General features: G+C 38.7%; 1 protein-coding gene across 1 annotated transcript in view; it reads right to left on the bottom strand.

Annotated features, from left to right (window-relative positions):
• Positions 1-1,167: 1,167 nt before the first annotated feature.
• SLC49A4 (solute carrier family 49 member 4) overlaps positions 1,168-23,373 on the bottom strand; it is a 95,020-nt gene continuing 72,814 nt past the window's right edge. Inside the window, exons 8-9 of the mRNA XM_060099012.1 lie at positions 10,863-11,045; positions 1,168-3,849 (exon numbers count right to left, since the gene is read on the bottom strand). Coding sequence (XP_059954995.1) covers positions 3,734-3,849; positions 10,863-11,045 — 299 coding nt within the window. The 3' untranslated portion in view covers positions 1,168-3,733. The remainder of the gene's footprint in view (positions 3,850-10,862; positions 11,046-23,373) is intronic.

Raw genomic sequence — 23,373 nt, 5'->3', positions numbered from 1 at the left:
ATCATACAAATTAAAGTGGAATTCTATTTTTCCTACATTTATGAAATAGGTCTGATGAAATTTCCTCATAGTTTTCTATATATTTATTTTTTAATAGGACACTTTCTTCATGTCACAGCTTTTGCACTTGCTTGATAATATGGTATAATCACAGTAATTCCTGTACTTATTGTTTCTGGGACAAATGTGGAATTAATGTGATTTTTAACATTAAGTTAAAACATCTACTATGCACTTGCATTTGATCTTGAGTTTAAAGTGAAGCTTGTACTTATGCAAACAGCAAGATGAATGCCTAGATTTTAGTAAAAATAGTAAAAAAAAAAAATTAAAAGATGAGTAGATGAGAATTTAATCTCCTCAATTTAAAATCTCTTCGCTTGAATCCCTCATTAGAAAGGCAAGCTGTAAACATTCTCAATAATTAAACATGAATGTATGATCTATGATAAAACGTGGCCCTTAGGCCATATATGCTTAAATATACAAAATGGTTCTTGACTCCCTCTTGTTATTTTATTAGCTTTACCCTCCAGTGAAATGCATTTGTGTATGTAATTATCTGTTCTATATCTCCACCAGGGACCATGTTAAAAAATGCTTCTTCCCATAAACTGTGAAATATTCACTGATAAGCCACAGGGAACTTACACTATAACATGTCCTTACCAATTACTAATGCTGTTGACTTGGTTTATGAGGATTGAATTATTCATCAGAAACTTTTCAGATCGCGTCACTCTCTGCAAGCTACGACTTAGAGATGTTAGACCAATGGGATAGCAATGAAGAAAAAAAGACGGATTTTACTTAGAAATCAAGCAATCACCTAATTTTAACAGTACCTTACTCTTAAGCCCCATCGTTTTTGAACATGAAGGAGTATTCACGAACCCCCCAAAATGTCCAAATTAAGCTGCAATTCTCTGAGGTAGAGAAAAAAAGACTGCTTTGGGAGTCAGAAGATGTGGGCTTTAGTTAGTTTTACTTTTGTCTTTAACTAGGATTGTGACCTTTTACCTCTCTGGGGCTGTTCCTATAAATTCTAAAATGAGTGCTTGGATTAGTAGAGGGCTAAGATTTTTTTCAATTATAAAATTCATTAGGACTCTTTAATGTTTGTTTATAAAGTGCAAAGATTATGGCTGGTCTTTTGATACGTGTGAGAAATACAAAAGTAAAAAAAAAAAATTGTGAAATATACAGGTAAGTAAATGTGTAATCCTCCCCCTACCCCTAGAAGATTTTGGTTCTCTTTCTATCAGGTTTGGTATATGAAATCTTGATCATTTAAAACAGCTGTAGCTTGTGATTAGAACAATTATCTGCTGGAGGGGTTAAGCGGATGTAAATGAGACAAAGGGACACATCTCATCTCACGTATGCTAAAAACAGTGGTTGGTGCCTGGTACAATGCAAGAATTTAAAATCACTACCCATTTGGTCTATCTTTGAACTAATCAGTCATTTAGGTAATATTTTTTAATGTTAGTTTTCACTATGTGTTAAAAGTAGAATTAACCATAATTAAAATGCTCTGTATGAGAAGTCTTATAGCAAAGTTTTATATAGGAGTGTCCTCAAACACAACAGTTCTAACTAAAACCAAATGCATCATAATTCTTCCCTCACCTTTCTAGATTCATTCTAAAACAGGAAGGGGTGGTGGTTATTTTAGCACCGGGATCATGGACTATTGATACCTGGACTGGCTGGCTTTCAATTATCCTTAAGAATTCTGCTTTGCTTTCCTTTTATTTTTATTTGAGAAGAATGACAGAGTTAACAGGAACTAAGCCTAGCTTTCACATCTCTTTAGCAAGTTCCTCAGTTCTTTCAGTTCTGGCTGCTAAGTTATTAGCAGGGTGGTTATAAAGGGGGATGGTCTAAAGGTGACTGAAGACAGATGTTAAATTTGAGGGTTTTCTTACTTTCCAGGTTGCACAATTTCGGATCTTAGAAGGCCTGACGGTAATAGCATCCTCCTCTAGGACCGAGGTTAGTAAAAGCATAGCCTTCAACTTACCAAGGGGGAAAGGAGGGGTATCTGGGACTATGTGTGACGGTGTGTGCAAATGTGTGGAGATGAGTCAATTACGTGCTGACCAGGTCCCCTTAACTATACTTCACCACCTTGGCTAATAGAAGGAGCTGCCTTACACTCTGCTGTTCGGAAGAAGACAAATAAAATATATATTTAGCTGACAATGAAGATACAATTTCAAGTGAGTAAAAAAGGAGAGGGGGTTGGAGGAAGCTGAGAACAATGAAGACAAAACATCATTCTTGACTTTTTGAGAAAGTGTTTGATTTTCCAGCATGAGGGGAATTATGTAAATCTGAATAGTGGTAATATCATAACCCCACCAGAGCATTTTTTTTTTTTTCCTTTTTGCGGTATGTGGGCCTCTCACTGTTGTGGCCTCTCCCGTTGCGGAGCACAGGCTCCGGACGCGCAGGCCCAGCGGCCATGGCTCACGGGCCCAGCCGCTCCGCAGCATATGGGATCCTCCCAGACCGGGGCACGAACCCGTATCCCCTGCATCGGCAGGCGGACTCTCAACCACTTGCGCCACCAGGGAGGCCCCCAGAGCATATTTTATGTCATAGTGAAATACACGTCTGAGAGCTGTCCACTGGGTATTATTTTTGTAAAAGCTGTCATCCACAGAAGGAAGGCAGGTACCGGCAAAATACTGCCCTCTCAAATATACACTCTATATAGAACTGAATATTTTATAACCTGAATTGAGATACAAGAAAGTAATTCAGAAATCACTCAACAGATCTGAAAGTTTCAATGCTATAAATTGTTATTTTCAAACAAGGGTCATTTAATAAAATGCAACCCTGGTAAATAACAGCTGGTGCTGGATTTTCCATCCCATGCCACCACATATATATCTGCCAGAAGACACAGGATGTTCTATGGGATTTGTCATTTCACTTTTAACAGAGTGCTAAATCGTAACAAAATTACATTTTTCATACAGCATTTAATGCGACTATATTAAACATTTAGTCACATTTAATATAATCATTTAAGAGCCTAGCAGATGAAATTGTATTTCACTGAAACAAGGATTAGTTAAGATCGAGACACAAAGTATGTGCTCTGCGGTCACTGGAAAGCACTTGATCACCATAATTAAGGTGGCCAAAGGTTTCCGATCTAATTAAAAATAAGGAGTCATATAAGAAATGGCTTTATTAGAAAAAAATGTAGCGTACAGGTGGCTAATATCTATCATTGATACACCTCTTGGCTATTTTATAATTAAAATCTGATATAGGGTTTAAACTTCATTAGAAGTTAGTGGCATTTCTTCCTATTCTGATATGTGGCTTAGGGAAGGAGTTATCTTCATGTAATAGACACCCTTTATTTCTTCTCATAGTTACGATTAATCAGTAGTTGAGCACTGGCACAAAACATAGAGGGAATTACCTAGGTAGTGCTATCTGTGTAAGACATCACACTTCTAACCCCAGACTCAGGCACACATATGCCATTGATACAGTTTTTAAATACACTATTATCACTCAAGTTCCACATTATTATTACCTAGCAGTAATTAAATTAATGTGATCATCTGTAACCTAACAAAACCTCTGAATGAAGTTTCTCTCTTCTCCTTTTTTTTTTCCTGTCAGATGTGCAATTCCAAGCAAATGTGCAGTATGCAGTATTGATTTCCAGTCTCTTTTTAAAAACTCCTTCAAGTCTGTGCTATTAAACTGAGACAACCACATCAAGATAGAGTCTGTCATAGGATTCCCTGAAGCACAGAATAAGGAGGAGACTGAGCAAACACGACCCGGGAAGGCACCAGTTGAACCAAGACAACTCTGTAAGACAAAAACATGCAGTTGTAAGCATTCATGTGTCACCAGCAGAACACCACCTGTATGCTGGGAGCAACCTGCTTTGCATTCAAAAGCACTTACAATAAATGCGCCCTGGGAGGCCTGAAAACCGGCTTTCAATAAACAGTGACAAATGTGGAGTCTAAGTGATGCATGTAATATGTTACAGGGCTTTCCTGTGGAATATTTTTAATCAGTATTAATGACTTTTCATCAATTTAACCCAACTTGACTTTGGTGGCCAAAAAAAAATCTATTACTTCAAAGAAAGAAAAATCAATCACCTTTAAATGTTAGTTTAATTGTTTTTAAAGTGCCCCCTATCACCAGCACTCTTGTCCTTGTTTAGAAATATCTGATGGATTAGAAAGACAAACAAGAAAATCACCTGAATTTTGAGATAACACTTTTAAATTTTTTTCGAAAGAAATACCTAATTCTCGGCAAAAAATCAAGTAGTAATCACTGTAAAACAGAGTAGAAAATACATATGTATATACAAAATAAGTAAAATGTAAAAAATGAATCCTAAATTCTACTCTGAGAAACTACTGTGAATACTTTGGTTTCTTTCTAGTCTTTTTTTCCTACTAACATAATGGTTATGTATGATGCCAATTACCAGATTTACAGGAATTATCTAAACAGGCAATTCAAATAATGTTGTTTTTTGATTTAATGGAATTGAGAACGTGCTTCTTCAAAAATGCTCATTCACGAATTCAGGACTCTCCAACAGGCCAATCCTGGGCCTCCTGCTACCCAAACACACGTGCTTGCCCTGCCGACTGTGCTGTCTCTAGCCGCTTCCTCTGGCTCCGGGGGCCTTGGAGCCGGGAATCTGTTCAGCTTCCTTCTATCCCAACCCCCTCTGTCAGTCAGGCTTGAGGCTTCCGGGCAGAAGCGAGCAGCTTCTTGGCATAAAGGGGCTGGCGGGGGGGATAACTTCTCTAGTTTAATATCCATTTAGCAATTTCAATGAAAAAATAAAAACACAACAAAAAATGAAGGAAACACATTCCCTGGTACATTTTTTCCTTTGGGCACTGCTGTAAGTTTATATTTTCCCTCTGTGCTTCTACAGAATCCTAATACTGCCTTAATCTTCAAAAATCATCCTAAAGATTTCTATGCTGCTGCTTTAGATTAATCCATAATTCATATGGCTAAAAGAGCAATTTATGCTCAGGAATGGAAATCAGAAAACCAACCAGTAAGAAAAGGTGCTGACGTACCTTTTTTTCCTATAATATGTTCACAAAAGCAGCCTCCCTAACCTCTCAATTTCTACATTTTCAAAGTCAGACATGCTATTCTATAGCACAGAACAAAGATGTATATTTCAATGGTATTTTCATGCAAAGCTGTTTTCTGTCCTTTACTTGGATTGACTAGAATCTAAACACTCAGAAACGCTGTGATCTCTGGGATCTTGTCTTTATTCTAATATTCCCTGAAATGACGCACCAAGCATTTTCTGCTTTTATATTAACCATATAGCCTCTGGATTTCTGATGATAATTTTAACAAGCAAAAAGAAGCAGTGAAAAAATACGAAAAGAAAAAAATACGTTAAGAGATAACAGCATACTGTTTATACTAAAAGTGAGAGTTTTTTACTTTAAGGTCGCATTTTAAGCAATAGCTAAAAGAAAGTATGGCACTTGAAGTCTACAACAAAGATGTTGCCTAAACCTTAGAGACTATTTCACAGGGAGCTAGAGCGACACACATGCAGCAACAATCAACTTGTCCTAGCTCTCCTTAAACCTAGAAATTAGTCAAATATTGCCAAAGCAGACCTTTATATTTCATCAGAATTGTAAAACGATTCCTTCTACCTGGGTTCAGATGAAATCTCTAAAAATAACTCAAAATTGCTCTTTAGTGTCATGGTTTGTTGGTTGGTTGTTTTTCACTATTGTGCCTCTCTCTGAGAAGTCAAATCCACCCTTCACTAAGTTCACCTGGCTTAACCAACTACCAGTGTTCTTTGAAATTTTTGCCTTTTTACAGAGAAAAAGGTCAGGGATGGAAATCTCTGCATGTCCCCACTGAAAACCATTCACATAAACCACATCTAAGGGGCTCTAATGTGCAGGAAATGGCTTGCTTAAAAGTTCAGTCTGGGGGCTTCCCTGGTGGCGCAGTGGTTGAGAGTCCGCCTGCCGATGCAGGGGACACGGGTTCATGCCCCCGTCCGGGAAGATCCCACATGCCGCGGAGCGGCTGAGCCTGTGAGCCATGGCCTCTAAGCCTGCACGTCCGGAGCCTGTGCTCCGCAACGGGAGAAGCCACAACAGTGAGAGGCCCGCGTACCGCAAAAAAAAAAAAAAAAAAGTTCAGTCTGACTTGGCAGAGCAAAGTTGGCTGTGGTCCTTTGGAGCCCAGTGCCATGACATAATCAAACCAACAAAGTCCTTACCCATCAAAAATTTCTTTTGTATCTTTTAAAGTGAGCACAGTTTTCCAACATTCCTTCCCTTTGCCTTTCACTAGAGGAACTATAAATCCATACTGCAAGCCCCCATGACTTGCCTCTACATTTCTGCTGGCTCTCTGTCATCTCCTGTGCTGCAGCCTAAGGACTCTGCCAATTTACAGTGAGGCAGGTGCTATAGTTTACTCAGGGCTCTGCACCAAATGGTGAGGCTCTGCTGGGGCTGAACTAATTAGGATGAGGTACCATTCTACTTTTCACCTCATCTTTCCCTGCAGTGATGCCACACTTTTGGCTTCAAGTACTTGTCTGGTTCCAGACACTATCTTCCAGAACCAACCTTCTAGTTTCTTTGGTGATTTAACCAAAATTATGGTAATTTAACAAAACTGTCTCCATTCTCTCTCAAGAGAAGCCAGCTGACACCACAATTTCACAGTGTGATGCCCTGCTCCCTTCACTCCAGGTTAATTATCCGATAGCTGTGAGCAGCACATTGCATTATTTTACTTCTTAGATACAAAATTACTTCTCACTAGTCCACATCTGTTGAACCTGTTCTCCTGGTAACCACTAGACAATACCTCCCTCCTCTGCACACAGTGCAGCCTCAAATTCATGGCTGGCTACTTCAGAATGAAAGGACTGAGGTAAAACCTTTAATGTTTTTAGCCAAAACTTGCTGCAAACCTTCTAGAAAAACAACAACAACAAAAAATAACAGACAATACAAACTACAAAACAAGCTACAAACTGTAAAATAGAACATTAGAATACATTTCAGAGCATATAAAGCATACAACGGCATTTCCAAATTGATTTTGTATGTGAAGTTATTAGAATAAAACATCACTGTGCTGTCTGAAATACTCGCTGAGATTCACAAAGCAAACATTATAGGAAGCAACTCAGTTTTGCAAATATGCTTATATTAAGGAGCAAGTAACTTTTCTTGAAAGTGACCTTAAAAAACCCAAGTCAGAAAAACTCCAAGAAATCTTTGACATGGTCCAGGTTCCCAAAGCAGAGTCAACACAGGACATGAGAAACTCTGTGACCCAGGGCTCTAAATAGGCCAGTGGCGTTGGTATAGAAGCCTGTGTGACATTCGCCATCAATGATGGCAATGGCCATAATCAACAAGCAAATCACCAGTGGAGCCTATCTTGCCAGGCAAGGCACTCTAATGTGGTCATTTTGGGGTTAGTCTGTACAACCCTGAAAAGCCATATCTGATGTAGTCATCTACCAGATAGCACATGGTGGGAAACCAAAAACTCTAGTCAGGAAGTTTAGTACTTCCTTGAGAAGTGACCTAAAAAACCACTGATCTTTATGATGATTAAAAATCAAGCCCTCCAATCATGTAGCTAAGAGTTGAATTCTGACATATAACTAACTTCTGGGTGAGTTTTTCAAGTTTAAAGTGACTGAATTATGACATTCAAACACTGGCTCTAATGGAAGGGAATTCATTATATAAAACGTTTAGCAGACCGGGCTGCGGAACTAAAAACTTAGGAAATAATTTTATACAGTTTTCAGATTTGTAATTTATGTATCATCACACCTCAGCTATAAGGCATGTGGACTTTTGCTGTGGGACTTTTGGGGCGAGATCAACTAATTATAAGTGAAAGAATCTCAACGGAGTTTTCATAGTTCTAGGAACTTTTTAGCCTTAGAGAGTTGAGGGGTATGTTTGTGTGTATTCATTATACGCACTGACAAATAAGCACATAAAAGCATTTCTTTAAAATAGAAGACTAGATGTTGAAATTCCGATCATCACCAGCTAATTATCCAGAAGGAAACAAAACATTTGGTGAGTGCTAGCTGTGCCCTGGTCTAAGCCCTTTCACATTCATCTTCTCATTAACTCTAAAATGTCAAAACACACTGAGGGTTTTTTTTTGTCCTGAAAACCATCCTGTTCGATTAAGATTAATTTTTATTTAAAGTTTTATTTTTCACAATACTCACGGAGTTTAGGCAGAAACCTTTAACATCTACATAGATATGTATAAGAACATATGATCAGAAACCAACCCAGAAGAGGGAAGCTTTTTCCCCCCAGATAGATAAATCCTTGATTGTATCAGGGAGATAGAAATTAGCAGAAATGGTGTTGTTTCTTCCACTGCCTGTGCCAAAGAACCAAAAATGTCTGCTTGTATCTGGTCACTATAAATCTGCAAAATGAGGAGTGAGCACTGACTGATGTACAGACACCAGTCTCTGTTGAACAAATTGGAAGCTGCACACTCAAGACCCAGGAGAGTGATAGAGACGCTCTAGTTGCCAAGCACAATGGTAGGAGTGCACTGGGCTCCTCCACAGTCAGACAGCACAGGGGTAGTTCCTGCTTTAAACTGACCAATAAATACATGTTTCTTATAGTCTATAGACCACGTGCCAGAGGTCTACTAGGGGATAACATGATCAGGCATCTACTGTTGTTGTTTTTAAATGCTGGGAAGACAAAACAATTTCCATCCAAGAGGAGAAACCATGCTCAGCCGGGCTGCAAGGACCATTCAGCCCACCTGTGTCCATGAGCTGGAAAACCGTTTCTACCACTCTAAGGGCAACAGCCATCTCTGATACTTTACCAGGCAAAAAAAGAGAGGCACTGAGCCTCCTAGTTTCAACTACGACACAGCTGAAGTGGGTTAAAGCTGATAATGTAATAACTGTTAGGTGATTCTGTTTAGAAAACTAATTGAAGGCAAAGACCCTATACCTGGTGATGGCATTTTCCCTGATGGAAACACGTTTCCAGGAGAACAGTGAAGAGTGGTCTGACTTTATTAATATCACTTGCCTTCGAAAATGTCACTCTCTTTCATAGGATAAACCAAACGTATATCAGGTTTAGCAAAGATGAAACCTTCTTTACCTGTATTACTGATGGACAGAAATGATCTAGTTTGTTGTTAATTATATTACGAAATTAATATATCATTTGGATGCTCTTTGCTGTTAGGTGAAAGTGCTATGTCAAAAGCTGTCCAAAACCCAGGGAGATTCTGTTTCATCAGCTTTGAACATTTCAAAAATTTTTTTTCCAGTCAAGGAGGTTATCATGGCTACTATTTCAATTATAAGCCTGTCAGAATTCCTAGAGACAATTAGGTCTCTTGGAGTGTCACATTTTAGAGCATTTCTTACATTTAAGTCTTATAGATTAGATTCTTCCATGTATAAATTGTCCAAATTTACTGTATCTGATGAGTAGTTAAGAAAACAGCAACCAGAAAAAAAAGTAGTAATATTCAATTATTTAAGACAAGGAAACAAAATGGGATATAAACCTAGTAGAAATTAATAAAAGATTTATATTTAAGACTCACAAGTATAAAATTTAGAAAGTCTAGATGTATAAAATAAGTATAAATCCTTATTTTAACATGCAAAAAAGAAGTCTAGATAATTGTGCCCCAATTTTCTAAAATAGTGAGACAGAATTTGGACCAGAAAAAGAGAATATCAGAGAAAACCAAACAACTGCAAAACAGAGCCACTACAAACCCACAGACCTCAACACCAGTGGGGCCTGCCTTCAATATGCCCAGCAAGCTTTCCAGCTGTCCCTGCAGCATCTCCTCCCCCCGCCTCAAAAGCTATTTTAAAGTTTCATTCTCTCCTTAAGCCCCTTCTCCACTACCTTCCCACCAACTCTTCATAGATGAACTGGCTTCTAAGCCGAAAGTTGGTGCCATCAAGAAGGAGCTCCCTCAACAATGTGCTCAGCACAGGCCTCTGCTTCTATGCCACACACACTGCCTTCTCTCCACCTCCTTCCGACCAAGGCTAACTCCTCTACTTGGGTTCAGGAACCCAACCCCTTCTTCCTTTGTAAGGACGTCCCCCTTCTTTAAAGGTGTACCCCTGGGTTCTAACTGCAACCTTCTTTTCACTCTATACCTGCACTGACCAATTTGGTAGCCACATGTACCAATTTAAATGTAAACAAATGAATCAAAATGAAATAAAATGAAAAATCCAGTTCCCTAGCTGCATTAGCTGCATGGGTTAGTGGCTACTGTGCTGGACAGCACAGATAAAGAGCACCTCTGTTATCATAAAATGTTCCCTTGGACAGAGCTGTCCTATACAGGCGATCCACTCTTCGGGTGATCTCTCATTCATCTGCAAAGCTTTAAACTACACATATACCCCTGACCTTAATTTCTACCTAATGTTAAGACAGTAGAGTTGAAGTATTTTTTTAAAAAGCAAGATATCAGTGGTTCTCAAGGAGAACCAGCATATTAGAATAAGCTGGTGGGCTTTTAAAAGTAGAAATGCTGCCACCCCCTCCAAGTTATTTAAATCAGAAACTTTGGTTGGGGGGGCAGTGAGGATGCATTCCATGAGGCTGGATGCCTTTCAAGAAAAGCAACAGAAGATATTTTCTTTTTCTTCTCATGTGAAAGCTCAAATAAAGTAATTTGCCTTAGTGGAAATTCTCCATATAAATTCCCTATACATCACTGCCACAAACCTCTCTCCTAACACATTTAGATAGTAAATAAAAAGTCAAATTTCTTACCTGTGTGATAAAATGTGAGAAAAAACAAAAGTACTCCCATGAACATATTACTTAAAAAAGTGACAACTCCACAAGTAATTCCTTCTGGAACTGGGTAGACAGTTTCCACAAAAAGCTCAAAAAATATAGGTATACTGCTATTCAGGAACACTCCCAGGAGAATACAGGAGGCATACAATGTCACTAAAATAAAAACACAAACATTTTAGTTTCATAACAGCAGCAGTGAGTCATATCAGATGGATATTCTGGGTGTCCTCTTTCATGAGTATCAACTCTGGAATTTCATCTCTTCTCAGTGGTAGTTGATGAACTTCGGTAAAGCTTCACACATCTGTCAGCTCTTCACACAGGTTTTGTGGAGTAGATAGGAAAAGGTTCTCTTGCTGGATGATTACCAGTTTATTTGCTTTATCTTTTTGGTGGATTACTCCAAAGCACAGACACAATTTTTACCACTATAATTTAAAGGATTCTTTCCCCTGAGTCACACTCCTGGCATATTGAGGGATAGGTAAAATATAGCAAATTAACACAAAATCTAGACTCATTCTATAATTTTAAAGAGAAGTTAAAATCTAAGAAAAAAATGTAAGAAACATTAAGTGTAACTAAAAATTACATATTTTAAGACTGGTTAATAACAGCCCTCAAGCATAAAATAAAAATTATCTGCTATGTAATTCCTGGAGGAACACTTAAAATAGAAATAGTCCTCAATTTTAGAATGAGTTTCATGTCAAGAGTTTTTTTAAAAAAATACATGACTTTTTTGGAACAGAAAAAAACATTTTCACCTAGAAGTATATCGTTTGAGAACAAAGAAGAGAAAGGGAAATCTCTCCCAGCAGCCTCAGAAGCAGCGGATTAAAGCTCCACAATCAACTTGATGTACCCTGCATCTGTGGAATACATGAATAGACAACAAATCATCCCAAATTGAGGAGCCAGGAGTCAGTGCTGTGCCTCTGAGGTGGGAGAGCCAACTTCAGGACACTGGTCCACAAGAGACCTCCCAGCTCCACATAATATCAAACGGCAAAAATCTTCCAGAGATCTCCATCTCAACACCAGCACCCAGCTTCTCTCAACGACCAGCAAGCTACAGTGCTGGACACCCTAGGCCAAACAACTAACAAGACTGGAACACAACCCCACCCTTTAGCAGAGAGGCTGCCTAAAATCATAATAAGTCCACAGACACCCCAAAACACACCACCAGACGTGGACCTGCCCACCAGAAAGACAAGATCCAGCCTCAACCACCAGAACACAGGCACTAGTTCCCTCCACCAGGAAGGCTACACAACCCACTGAACCAAGCTTAGCCACTGGGGACAGACACCAAAAACAACGGGAACGACGAACCTGCAGCCTGCAAAAAGGAGACCCCAAACACAGTAAGATAAGCAAAATGAGAAGACAGAAAAACACACAGCAGGTGAAGAAGCAAGATAAAAACCCACCAGACCTAACAAATGAAGAGGAAATAGGCAGTCTACCTGAAAAAGAATTCAGAATAATGATAGTAAAGATGATCCAAAATCTTGGAAATACAATAGACAAAATGCAAGAAACAGTTAACAAGGACCTAGAAGAACTAAAGATGAATCAAACAATGATTAAAAACACAATAAGTGAAATGAAAAATACTCTAGATGGGATCAATAGCAGAATAACTGAGGCAGAAGAACGGATAAGTGACGTGGAAGATAAAATAGTGGAAATAACTACTGCAGAGCAGAAGAAAGAAAAAAGAATGAAAAGAACAGAGGACAGTCTCAGAGACCTCTGGGACAACATTAAACACACCAACAATTGAATTATAGGGGTTCCAGAAGAAGAAGAGAAAAAGAAAGGAACTGAGAAAATATTTGAAGAGATTATAGTTGAAAACTTCCCTAATATGGGAAAGGAAACAGTCAGTCAAGTCCAGGAGGCACAGACAGTCCCATACAGGATAAATCCAAGGAGAAATACACCAAGACACATATTAATCAAACTGTCAAAAATTAAATACAAAGAAAACATATTAAAAGCAGCAAGGGAAAAACAACAAATAATACACAAGGGAATCCCCATAAGGTTAACAGCTGATCTTTCAGCAGAAACTCTGCAAGCCAGAAGGGATTGGCAGGACATATTTAAAGTGATGAAGGAGAAAAACCTGCAACCAAGATTACTCTACCCAGCAAGGATCTCATTCAGATTTGATGGAGAAATTAAAACGTTTACAGACAAGCAAAAGCTGAGAGAGTTCAGCACCACCAAACCAGCTTTACAACAAATGCTAAAGGAACTTCTCTAGGCAAGAAACACAACAGAAGGAAAAGACCTACAATAACGAACCCAAAACAATTAAGAAAATGGGAATAGGAACATACATATAGATAATTACCTTAAATGTAAATGGACTAAATGCTCCCACCAAAAGACACAGATTGGCTGAATGGATACAAAAACAAGACCCATATACATGCTGTCTACAAGAGACCCACTTCAGACCTAGAGACACATACAGACTGAAAGTAAGGAGATGGAAAAAGATATTCCATGCAAATGGAAACCAAAAGAAAGCTGGAGTAGCAATTCTCATATCAGACAAAATAGACTTTAAAATAAAGACTACTAGAAGAGACAAAGAAGGACACTACATAATGATCAAGGGATCGATCCAAGAAGAAGATATAACAATTGTAAATATTTATGCACCCAACATAGGAGCACCTCAATACATAAGGCAAATACTAACAGCCCTAAAAGGGGAAATTGACAGTAACACATTCATAGTAGGGGACTTTAACACCCCACTTTCACCAATGGACAGATCATCCAAAATGAAAATAAATAAGGAAACACAAGCTTTAAATGATACATTAAACAAGATGGACTTAATTGACATTTATAGGACATTCCATTCAAAAACAACAGAATACACATTTTTCTCAAGTGCTCATGGAACATTCTCCAGGATAGATCATATCCTGGGTCACAAATCAAGCCTTGGTAAATTTAAGAAAATTGAAATTGTATCAAGTATCTTTTCCGACCACAATGCTATGAGACTAGATATCAATTACAGGAAAAGATCTGTAAAAAATACAAACACATGGAGGCTAAACAATACACTACTTAATAACGAAGTGATCACTGAAGAAATCAAAGAGGAAATTAAAAAATACCTAGAAACAAATGACAATGGAGACACGACGACCCAAAACCTATGGGATGCAGCACAAGCAGTTCTAAGAGGGAAGTTTATAGCAATACAATCCCACCTTAAGAAACAGGAAACCTCTTGAATAAACAACCTAACCTTGCACCTAAAGCAATTAGAGAAAGAAGAACAAAAACACCCCAAAGTTAGCAGAAGGAAAGAAATCATAAAAATCAGATCAGAAATAAATGAAAAAGAAATGAAGGAAACGATAGCAAAGATCAATAAAACTAAAAGCTGGTTCTTTGAGAAGATAAACAAAATTGATAAACCACTAGCCAGACTCATCAAGAAAAAAAGGGAGATGACTCAAATCAATAGAATTAGAAATGAAAAAGGAGAAGTAACAACTGACACTGCAGAAATACAAAAGATCATGAGAGATTACTACAAGCAACTCTATGCCAATAAAATGGACAACCTGGAAGAAATGGACAAATTCTTAGAAATGCACAACCTGCCAAGACTGAATCAGGAAGAAATAGAAAATATGAACAGACCAATCACAAGCACTGAAATTGAAACTGTGATAAAAAATCTTCCAACAAACAAAAGCCCAGGACCAGATGGCTTCACAGGCGAATTCTATCAAACATTTAGAGAAGAGCTAACACCTATCCTTCTCAAACTCTTCCAAAATATAGCAGAGGGAGGAACACTCCCAAACTCATTCTATGAGGCCACCATCACCTTGATACCAAAACCAGAAAAGTTGTCACAAAGAAAGAAAACTACAGGCCAATATCACTGATGAACATAGATGCAAAAATCCTCAAAAAATACTAGCAAACAGAATTCAACAGCACATTAAAAGGATCATACACCATGATCAAGTGGGGTTTATTCTAGGAATGCAAGGATTCTTCAATATACGCAAATCAATCAACGTGATACACCATATTAACAAACTGAAGGAGAAAAACCATATGATAATCTCAGTAGATGCAGAGAAAGCTTTCGACAAAATTCAACACCCATTTATGATAAAAACCCTGCAGAACGTAGTCATAGAGGGAACTTTCCTCAACATAATAAAGGCCATATATGACAAACCCACAGCCAGCATCGTCCTCAATGGTGAAAAACTGAAACCATTTCCACTAAGATCAGGAACAAGACAAGGTTGCCCACTCTCACCACTCTTATTCAACATAGTTTTGGAAGTTTTAGCCACAGCAATCAGAGAAGAAAAGGAAATAAAAGGAATCCAAATTGGAAAAGAAGAAGTAAAGCTGTCACTGTTTGCAGATGACACGATACTATACTTAGAGAATCCTAAAGATGCTACCAGAAAACTACTAGAGCTAATCAATGAATTTGGTAAAGTAGCAGGATACAAAATTAATGCACAGAAATCTCTGGCATTCCTATATACTAATGATGAAAAATCTGAAAGTGAAATCAAGGAAACACTCCCATTTACCATTGCAACAAAAAGAATAAAATATCTAGGAATAAACCTACCTAAGGAGACAAAAGACCTGTATGCAGAAAATTATAAGACACTGATGAAAGAAATTAAAGATGATACAAATAGATGGAGAGATATACCATGTTCTTGGATTTGAAGAATCAACATTGTGAAAATGACTCTACTACCCAAAGCGATCTACAGATTTAATGCAATCCCTATCAAACTACCAGTGGCATTTTTCTCAGAGCTAGAACAAAAAATTTCACAATTTGTATGGAAACACAAAAGACCCCGAATAGCCAAAGCAATCTTGAGAACGAAAAACGGAGCTGGAGGAATCAGGCTCCCTGACTTCAGACTATACTACAAAGCTACAGTAATCAAGACAGTATGGTGCTGGCACAAAAACAGAAAGAGAGATCAATGGAACAGGATAGAAAGCCCAGAGATAAACCCACGCACATATGGTCACCTTATCTTTGATAAAGGAGGCAGGAATGTACAGTGGAGAAAGGACAGCCTCTTCAATAAGTAGTGCTGGGAAAACTGGACAGGGACGTGTAAAAGTATGAGATTAGATCACTCCCTAACACCATACACAAAAATAAACTCAAAAGGGATTAAAGACCTAAATGTAAGGCCAGACACTATCAAACTCTTAGAGGAAAACATAGGTAGAACACTCTATGACATAAATCACAGCAAGATCCTTTCTGACCCACCTCCTAGAGAAATGGAAATAAAGACAAAAATAAACACATGGGACCTAATGAAACTTAAAAGCTTTTGCACAGCAAAGGAAACCATAAATAAGACCAAAAGACAACCCTTAGAATGGGAGAAAATATTTGCAAATTAAGCAACTGACAAAGGATTCATCTCCAAAATTTATAAGCAGCTCATGCAGCTCAATAACAAAAAAACAAACAACCCAATCCAAAAATGGGCAGAAGACCTAAACAGACATTTCTCCACAGAAGATATACAGACTGCCAACAAACATATGAAAGGATGCTCAACATCTTTACTCATTAGAGAAATGCAAATCAAAACTACAATGAGATACCATCTCACACCAGTCAGAATGGCCATCATCATAAAATCTAGAAATAATAAATGCTGGAGAGGGTGTGGAAAAAAGGGAACACTCTTGCACTGCTGGTGGGAATGTGAATTGGTACAGCCACTATGGAGAACAGTATGGAGGTTCCTTAAAAAACTACAAATAGAACTACCATATGACCCAAGAATCCCACTACTGGGCATATACCCCGAGAAAACCATAATTCAAAAAGAGTCATGTACCAAAATGTTCACAGCAGCCCTATTTACAATAGCCCAGAGATGGAAACCACCTAAGTGTCCATCATCAGATGAATGGATAAAGAAGATGTGGCACATATATACAATGGAATATTACTCAGCCATAAAAAGAAACGAAATTGAGCTATTTGTAATGAGGTGGATGGACCTAGAGTCTGTCATACAGAGTGAAGTAAGTCAGAAAGAGAAAGAGAAATAGTGTGTGCTGACACATATATATGGAATTTAAGAAAAAAAATGTCATGAAGAACATAGGGGTAAGATAGGAATAAAGACACAGACCTACTAGAGAATGGACTTGTGGATATGGGGAGGGGGAAGGGTAAGCTGTGACAAAGTGAAAGAGAGGCATGGACATATATACACTACCAAACGTAAGGTAGATAGCTAGTGGGAAGCAGCCGCATAGCACAGGGTGATCAGCTCTGTGCTTTGTGACCGCCTGGAGGGGTGGGATACGGAGGGTGGGAGGGAGATGCAAGAGGGAGGGGATATGGGAACATATGTATATGTATAACTGATTAAATTTTTTATAAAGCAGAAAAAAAAGAAATGTATCGTTAATACTGGCTAGGATCCCAGATTAGCCAATAAATAGCCTATTAACCCAATCTATAGTGAAATCTTTGAATAAGGACACTATTCTTATTCTTAGAAGAATGTCTAGAGAAATGCACCTGACTCCAAATAATTTTATTAATCCTGTTTGTATACAAACCTTCAATAATTTTAACTTTAAGGTGAAAACAGAATCAATGAGGAAAAAATGATATCCTATTTAGAAACCTAAAACATCTCCCCTTAGACTAATAAGTATATCATGCCCACTGATGAGAATGAGTAGCAATTATTCTAACCTTAAAGTTACCAGGAAAATATTTTTAATAAACATATTTGTTAAGTAAAAAAATTTCTGTGCAGGAACTGCAGAAAGTGAGGGAATTACCCTAAATCTGTTATGTATTATTCATAGAACATATGAAATTACCAGAATTTACCACACCCGATTGCAGTCATTAACAATCCCTAACATTGTTGAAGAGGTAAAAACAAAAACTGTATCTACTGTTTTCTAACAGCATTTCTCTAATTAATCTCAACTCACACTTCCTCCTCCAATTACACTAGCCTTTCAGGATTACAAAATATTTAACACATTCTAGTACCACAGATAGCTGGTGATTACTTTGAGGTTCTTTGATTAGAAGATACATGGAAATAGAGAACAAAAGGATGATGGTGAATAAAGAACGCATTGCTGGCTAAAGCAGTGACCAGGCTATTCACAGGATTAAATGAGAAGCATCTGATGGATATAAACACATGTAAAACATGAAGCACTTTTCAAGAGTTTCTTAAAAACCCCACACCTCATGCTCACTGTACATTTGCTGGACATAGATCATGCCAATCAATCAACACTTCTTACACATGACTTATTAGTGGTACATTAGGAAATCTAGGGATGGAATATCACTGGTAGCTTTATAGAGTAGTCTATCTACAAAACACTTTATACTAATTTATGGTCAGTCATGGTAACCAGAGCAGAGACCACTACTGACTCCAAAACAGATGAGCCTAGAAGTTTAAGATGATAAAACACTGAATATAGCACAGAGAACTATATTCAGTGTCCTATGATAAGCCATAATGGAAAAGAAGATTAAAAAAAAGAATATATATATATGTAACTGAATCACTTTGCTGTACAGCAAAAATTAACACAATGTAAATCAACTATACTCCAATTAAAATTATTATTAATTAATAAAAGTTATTAATTAATTTTAAGAAGAACTTATTAGTCATTATACACCCAGCATTTATCCCAAAACACAAAACACACTAGGTTTTTGTTTGTTTGTTTGTTTTTTGCAGTATGCGGGCCTCTCACTGTTGTGGCCTCTCCCGTTGCGGAGCACAGGCTCCGGATGCGCAGGCTCAGTGGCCATGGCTCACGGGCCCAGCCACTCCACGGCATGTAGGATCCTCCCGGACCGGGGCACGAACCTCTGTCCCCTGCATCGGCAGGTGGACCCTCAACCACTGCGCCACCAGGGAAGCCCCACACTAGGATTTTAATGTTAATAAAATAAAGAGAAACACTTTGAAATAAAAGATATATAAGTGAAAAAGGTACAGAAAAGTGTGTTAAAGGATACAAACACACACACACACGCACATATACACTTGTTTGTAAATGTATAGAGTTCTCTGGGAAAACTCAAGAAACTGACATTCAAGGTTCCCTCTAGAGAGGGAAATTGGGGGCCATGGAACGGTAGACATTTTTCATTGTATACCCTTTTCCTACTTTTTGAATTTAGTTTTTACTATGTGCATATCTTACCTACTTAACAAAATAAGAAAAGAGAAATGTCATTGTAAACTAATGAATTGGCAGCTAATCCAACTCTACTTCATGCAGGTTTGTTAGCTCCCTGACTCAGAAATGGTTATCACTGGGTGAGCTGCCCCACACACCAGATATCTACACCCAGAAGCCATATAACCCAGCCTTGGTCCAGGATCCTTGACATAAATATTCCCACCTTATTTATTAGAATTCCTATTATATGTAGGATAAGTAGGCTGAGACTGCTGATATAACTTCAGAGGCCAGAAATTTAAAAACCAAGCATTTTCATTCAATTCTCTCATTCTCAGTATTTGTTTCTTGTATTTCTATAAAAATGATGACCACAAGGTTGTTTCACACTGGCTGGATATATATACTGAAATCACTTGTTACTGTAGAAACTAAAGAATCAAAATAATTTACACATAGGGGATTGGTTCAAGATGGTGGAGTAGAAGGATGTGCTCTCACTCCCTCTTGCGAGAGCACCAGAATCACACTAACTGCTGAACAGCCATCGACAGGAAGACACTGCAACTCACCAAAAAAGATAACACACATCCAAAGACAAAGGAGAAGTCACAATGAGATGGGACGAGGGGCGCAATCACAATAAAATCAAATCCCATAACTGGTAGGTGGGTGACTCACAGACTGGAGAACACTTATACCACAGAAGTCCACCCACTGGAGTGAAGGTTCTGAGCCCCACGTCAGGCTTCTGAACCTGGGGGTCCGGCAATGGGAGGAGGAATTCCTGGAGAATCAGACTTTGAAGGCTAGTGGGATTTGACTGCAGGACTTCAACAGGACTGGGGAAAACAGAGACTTCACTCTTGGAGGGCACGCACAAAGTAGTGTGCGCATCGGGACCCAGGGGAAGGAGCAGTGACCCCGGGGGAGACTGAACCAGACCTACCTGCTAGTGTTGGAGGGTCTCCTGTAGAGGCGGGGGGTGGCTCTGCCTCACTGTGAAGACAAGGACACTGGCAGCAGAAGTTCTGGGAACTACTCCTTGGCGTGAGCCCTCCCAGAGTCCTCCATCGGCCCCAACAAAGAGCCCGGGGAGGCTCCAGTGTTGGGTCGCCTCAGGCCAAACAACCAACAGGGAGGGAACCCAGCCCCACCCATCAGCAGTCAAGTGGATTAAAGTTTTACTGAGTTCTGCCCACCAGAGCAACACCCAGCTCTACCCACCACCAGTCCCTCCCATCAGGAAACTTGCACAAGCCTCTTAGATAGCCTCATCCACTAGAGGGCAGACAGCAGAAGCAAAAAGAACAGTCCTGCAGCCTGTGGAACAAAAAACACATTCAAAGAAAGATAGACAAGATGAAAAGGCAGAGGGCTATGTACCAGATGAAGGAACAAGATAAAACCCCAGAAAAACAATTAAATGAAGTGGAGATAGGTAAACTTCCAGAAAAAGAATTCAGAATAATGATAGTGAAGATGATCCAGGACCTCGGAAAAAGAATGGAGGCAAAGATCGAGAAGATGCAAGAAATGTTTTAAAAAGACCAAGAAGAATTAAAGAACAAACAAACAGAGATGAACAATACAATCACTGAAATGAAAATTACGCTAGAAGGAATCAACAGAATAACTAAGGCAGAAGAACGGATAAGTGACCTGGAATACAGCATGGTGGAATTCACTGCTGTGGAACAGAATAAAGAAAAAAGAATGAAACGAAACGAAGACAGCCTAAGAGACCTCTGGGACAACAAAAATGCAACAACATTTGCATTATAGGGGTCCCAGAAGGAGAAGAGAGAGGGAACGGACCCAAGAAAATATTTGAAGAGATTATAGTCAAAAACTTCCCTAACATGGGAAAGAAAATAGCCACCCAAGTCCAGGAAGCACAGAGAGTCCCATACAGGATAAACCGAAGGAGAAACATGCTGAGACACAAAGTAAGCCAACTGGCAAAAATTAAAGACAAAGAAAAATTATTGAAAGCGGCAAGGGAAAAATGACAAATAACGTACAAGGGAACTCCCATAAGGTTAACAGCTGATTTCTCAGGAGAACCTCTACAAACCAGAAGGGGGTGGCATGATATACTTAAAGTGATGAAAGGGAAGAACCTACAACCAAGATTACTCTACCCAGCAAGGATCTCATTCAGATTTGATGGAGAAATGAAAAGCTTTACAGACAAGCAAAAGCTAAGAAACTTCAGCACCACCAAACCAGCTCTACAACAAATGCTAAAGGAACTTCTCTAAGTGGGAAACACAAGAGAAGAAAAGGACCTACTAAAACAAACCCAAAACAACTAAGAAAATGGTAATAGGAACATACATATTGATAATTACCTTAAACGTGAAAGGATTAAATGCTCCAACCAAAAGACACAGATTGGCTGAATGGATACAAAAACAAGACCCATGTATATGCTGTCTACAAGAGACCCACTTCAGACCTAGGGACACATACAGACTGAAAGTGAGGGGATGGAAAAAGATATTCCATGCAAATGGAAATCAAAAGAAAGCTGGAGTAGCAATACTCATATCAGATAAAATAGACTTTAAAATAAAGAATGTTACAAGAGACAAGAACACTCCATAATGATCAAGGGGTCAATCCAAGAAGAAGATAAAACTATTATAAATATATATGCACCCAACATAGGAGTATCTCAATATAGAAGGCAACTGCTAACAGCTATAAAAGAGGAAATCAACAATAACACAATAATAGTGGGGGACTTTAACACCTCACTTACACCGATGGACAGATCATCCAAACAGAAAATTAATAAGGAAACACAAGCTTTAAATGACACAATAGACCACATAGATTTAATTGATATTTACAGGACATTCCATCCAAAAACAGCAGATTACACTTCATTCTCAAGTGCACACGGAACATTCTCCAGGATAGATCACATCTTGGGTCACAAGTCAAACGTCAGTAAATTTAAGAAAATTGAAATCATATCAAGCATGTTTTCTGACCACAACGCTATGATATTAGAAATGAATTACAGGGAAAAAAGCATAAAAAACACAAACACATGGAGGCTAAACAATATGTTACTAAATAACCAAGAGATCACTGAAGAAATCAGAGGAAATCAAAAAATACCTAGAGACAAATGACAATGAAAACACGAAGATCCAAAACCTATGGGAGGCAGCAAAAGCAGTTCTAAGAGGGAAGTTTATAGCTATACTCAAGAAACAAGAAACAAGTAAAATCTCAAATAAACAATCTAACCTTACACCTAAAGGAACTAGAGAAAGAAGAGCAAACAAAACCCAAAGTTAGCAGAAGGAAAGAAATCATAAAGATCAGAGCAGAAATAAATGAAACAGAAACAAAGAAAACAATAGCAAAGATCAATAAAACTAAAAGCTGGTTCTTTAAGTAGAAAAACAAAATTGATAAACCATTAGCCAGACTCATCAAGAAGAGGGAGAGGACTCAAATCAATAAAATTAGAAATGAAAAAGGAGAAGTTACAACAGACACCACAGAAATACAAAGCATCCTAAGAGACTACTACACGCAACTCTATGCCAATAAAATGGACAACCTGGAAGAAATGGACAAATTCTTTTTCTTTTCTTTTTTGCGGTACACGGGCATCTCACTGTTGTGGCCTCTCCCATTGCGGAGCACAGGCTCCGGACGTGCAGGCTCAGCGGCCATGGCTCATGGGACTAGCTGCTCCGCAGCATGTGGGATCTTCCCGGCCCGGGGCATGAACCCATGCCCCCTGCATCGGCAGGCAGACTCTCAACCACTGCGCCACCAGGGAAGCCCTGGACAAATTCTTAGAAAGGTATAACCTTACAAGACTGAACAAGGAAGAAACAGAAACTATGAACAGACCAATCATTAGTAATGAAATTGCAACTGTGATTAAAAATCTTCCAACAAACAAAAGTCCAGGACCAGATGGCTTCACAGGTGAATTCTCTCAAACATTTAGACAAGAGCTAACACCCATCCTTCTCAAATTCTTCCAAACAATTGCAGAGGAAGAAACAGTTCCAAACTCATTCTATGAGGTCACCATCACCCTGATACCAAAACCAGACAAAGATACTACAAAAAAAAGGGCTTCCCTGGTGGCGCAGTGGTTGAGAGTCCGCCTGCCGATGCAGGGGACACGGGTTTGTGCCCCGGTCCGGGAAGATCCCACATGCCACGGAGCCTGCGCGTCCGGAGCCTG

Source organism: Mesoplodon densirostris, chromosome 5 (genome assembly GCF_025265405.1).
Source record: "Mesoplodon densirostris isolate mMesDen1 chromosome 5, mMesDen1 primary haplotype, whole genome shotgun sequence".
Lineage (NCBI taxonomy): Eukaryota > Metazoa > Chordata > Mammalia > Artiodactyla > Ziphiidae > Mesoplodon > Mesoplodon densirostris.
Note: the sequence above shows the minus strand (reverse complement) of the source record. Positions and strands in the feature narration are given on the sequence as shown.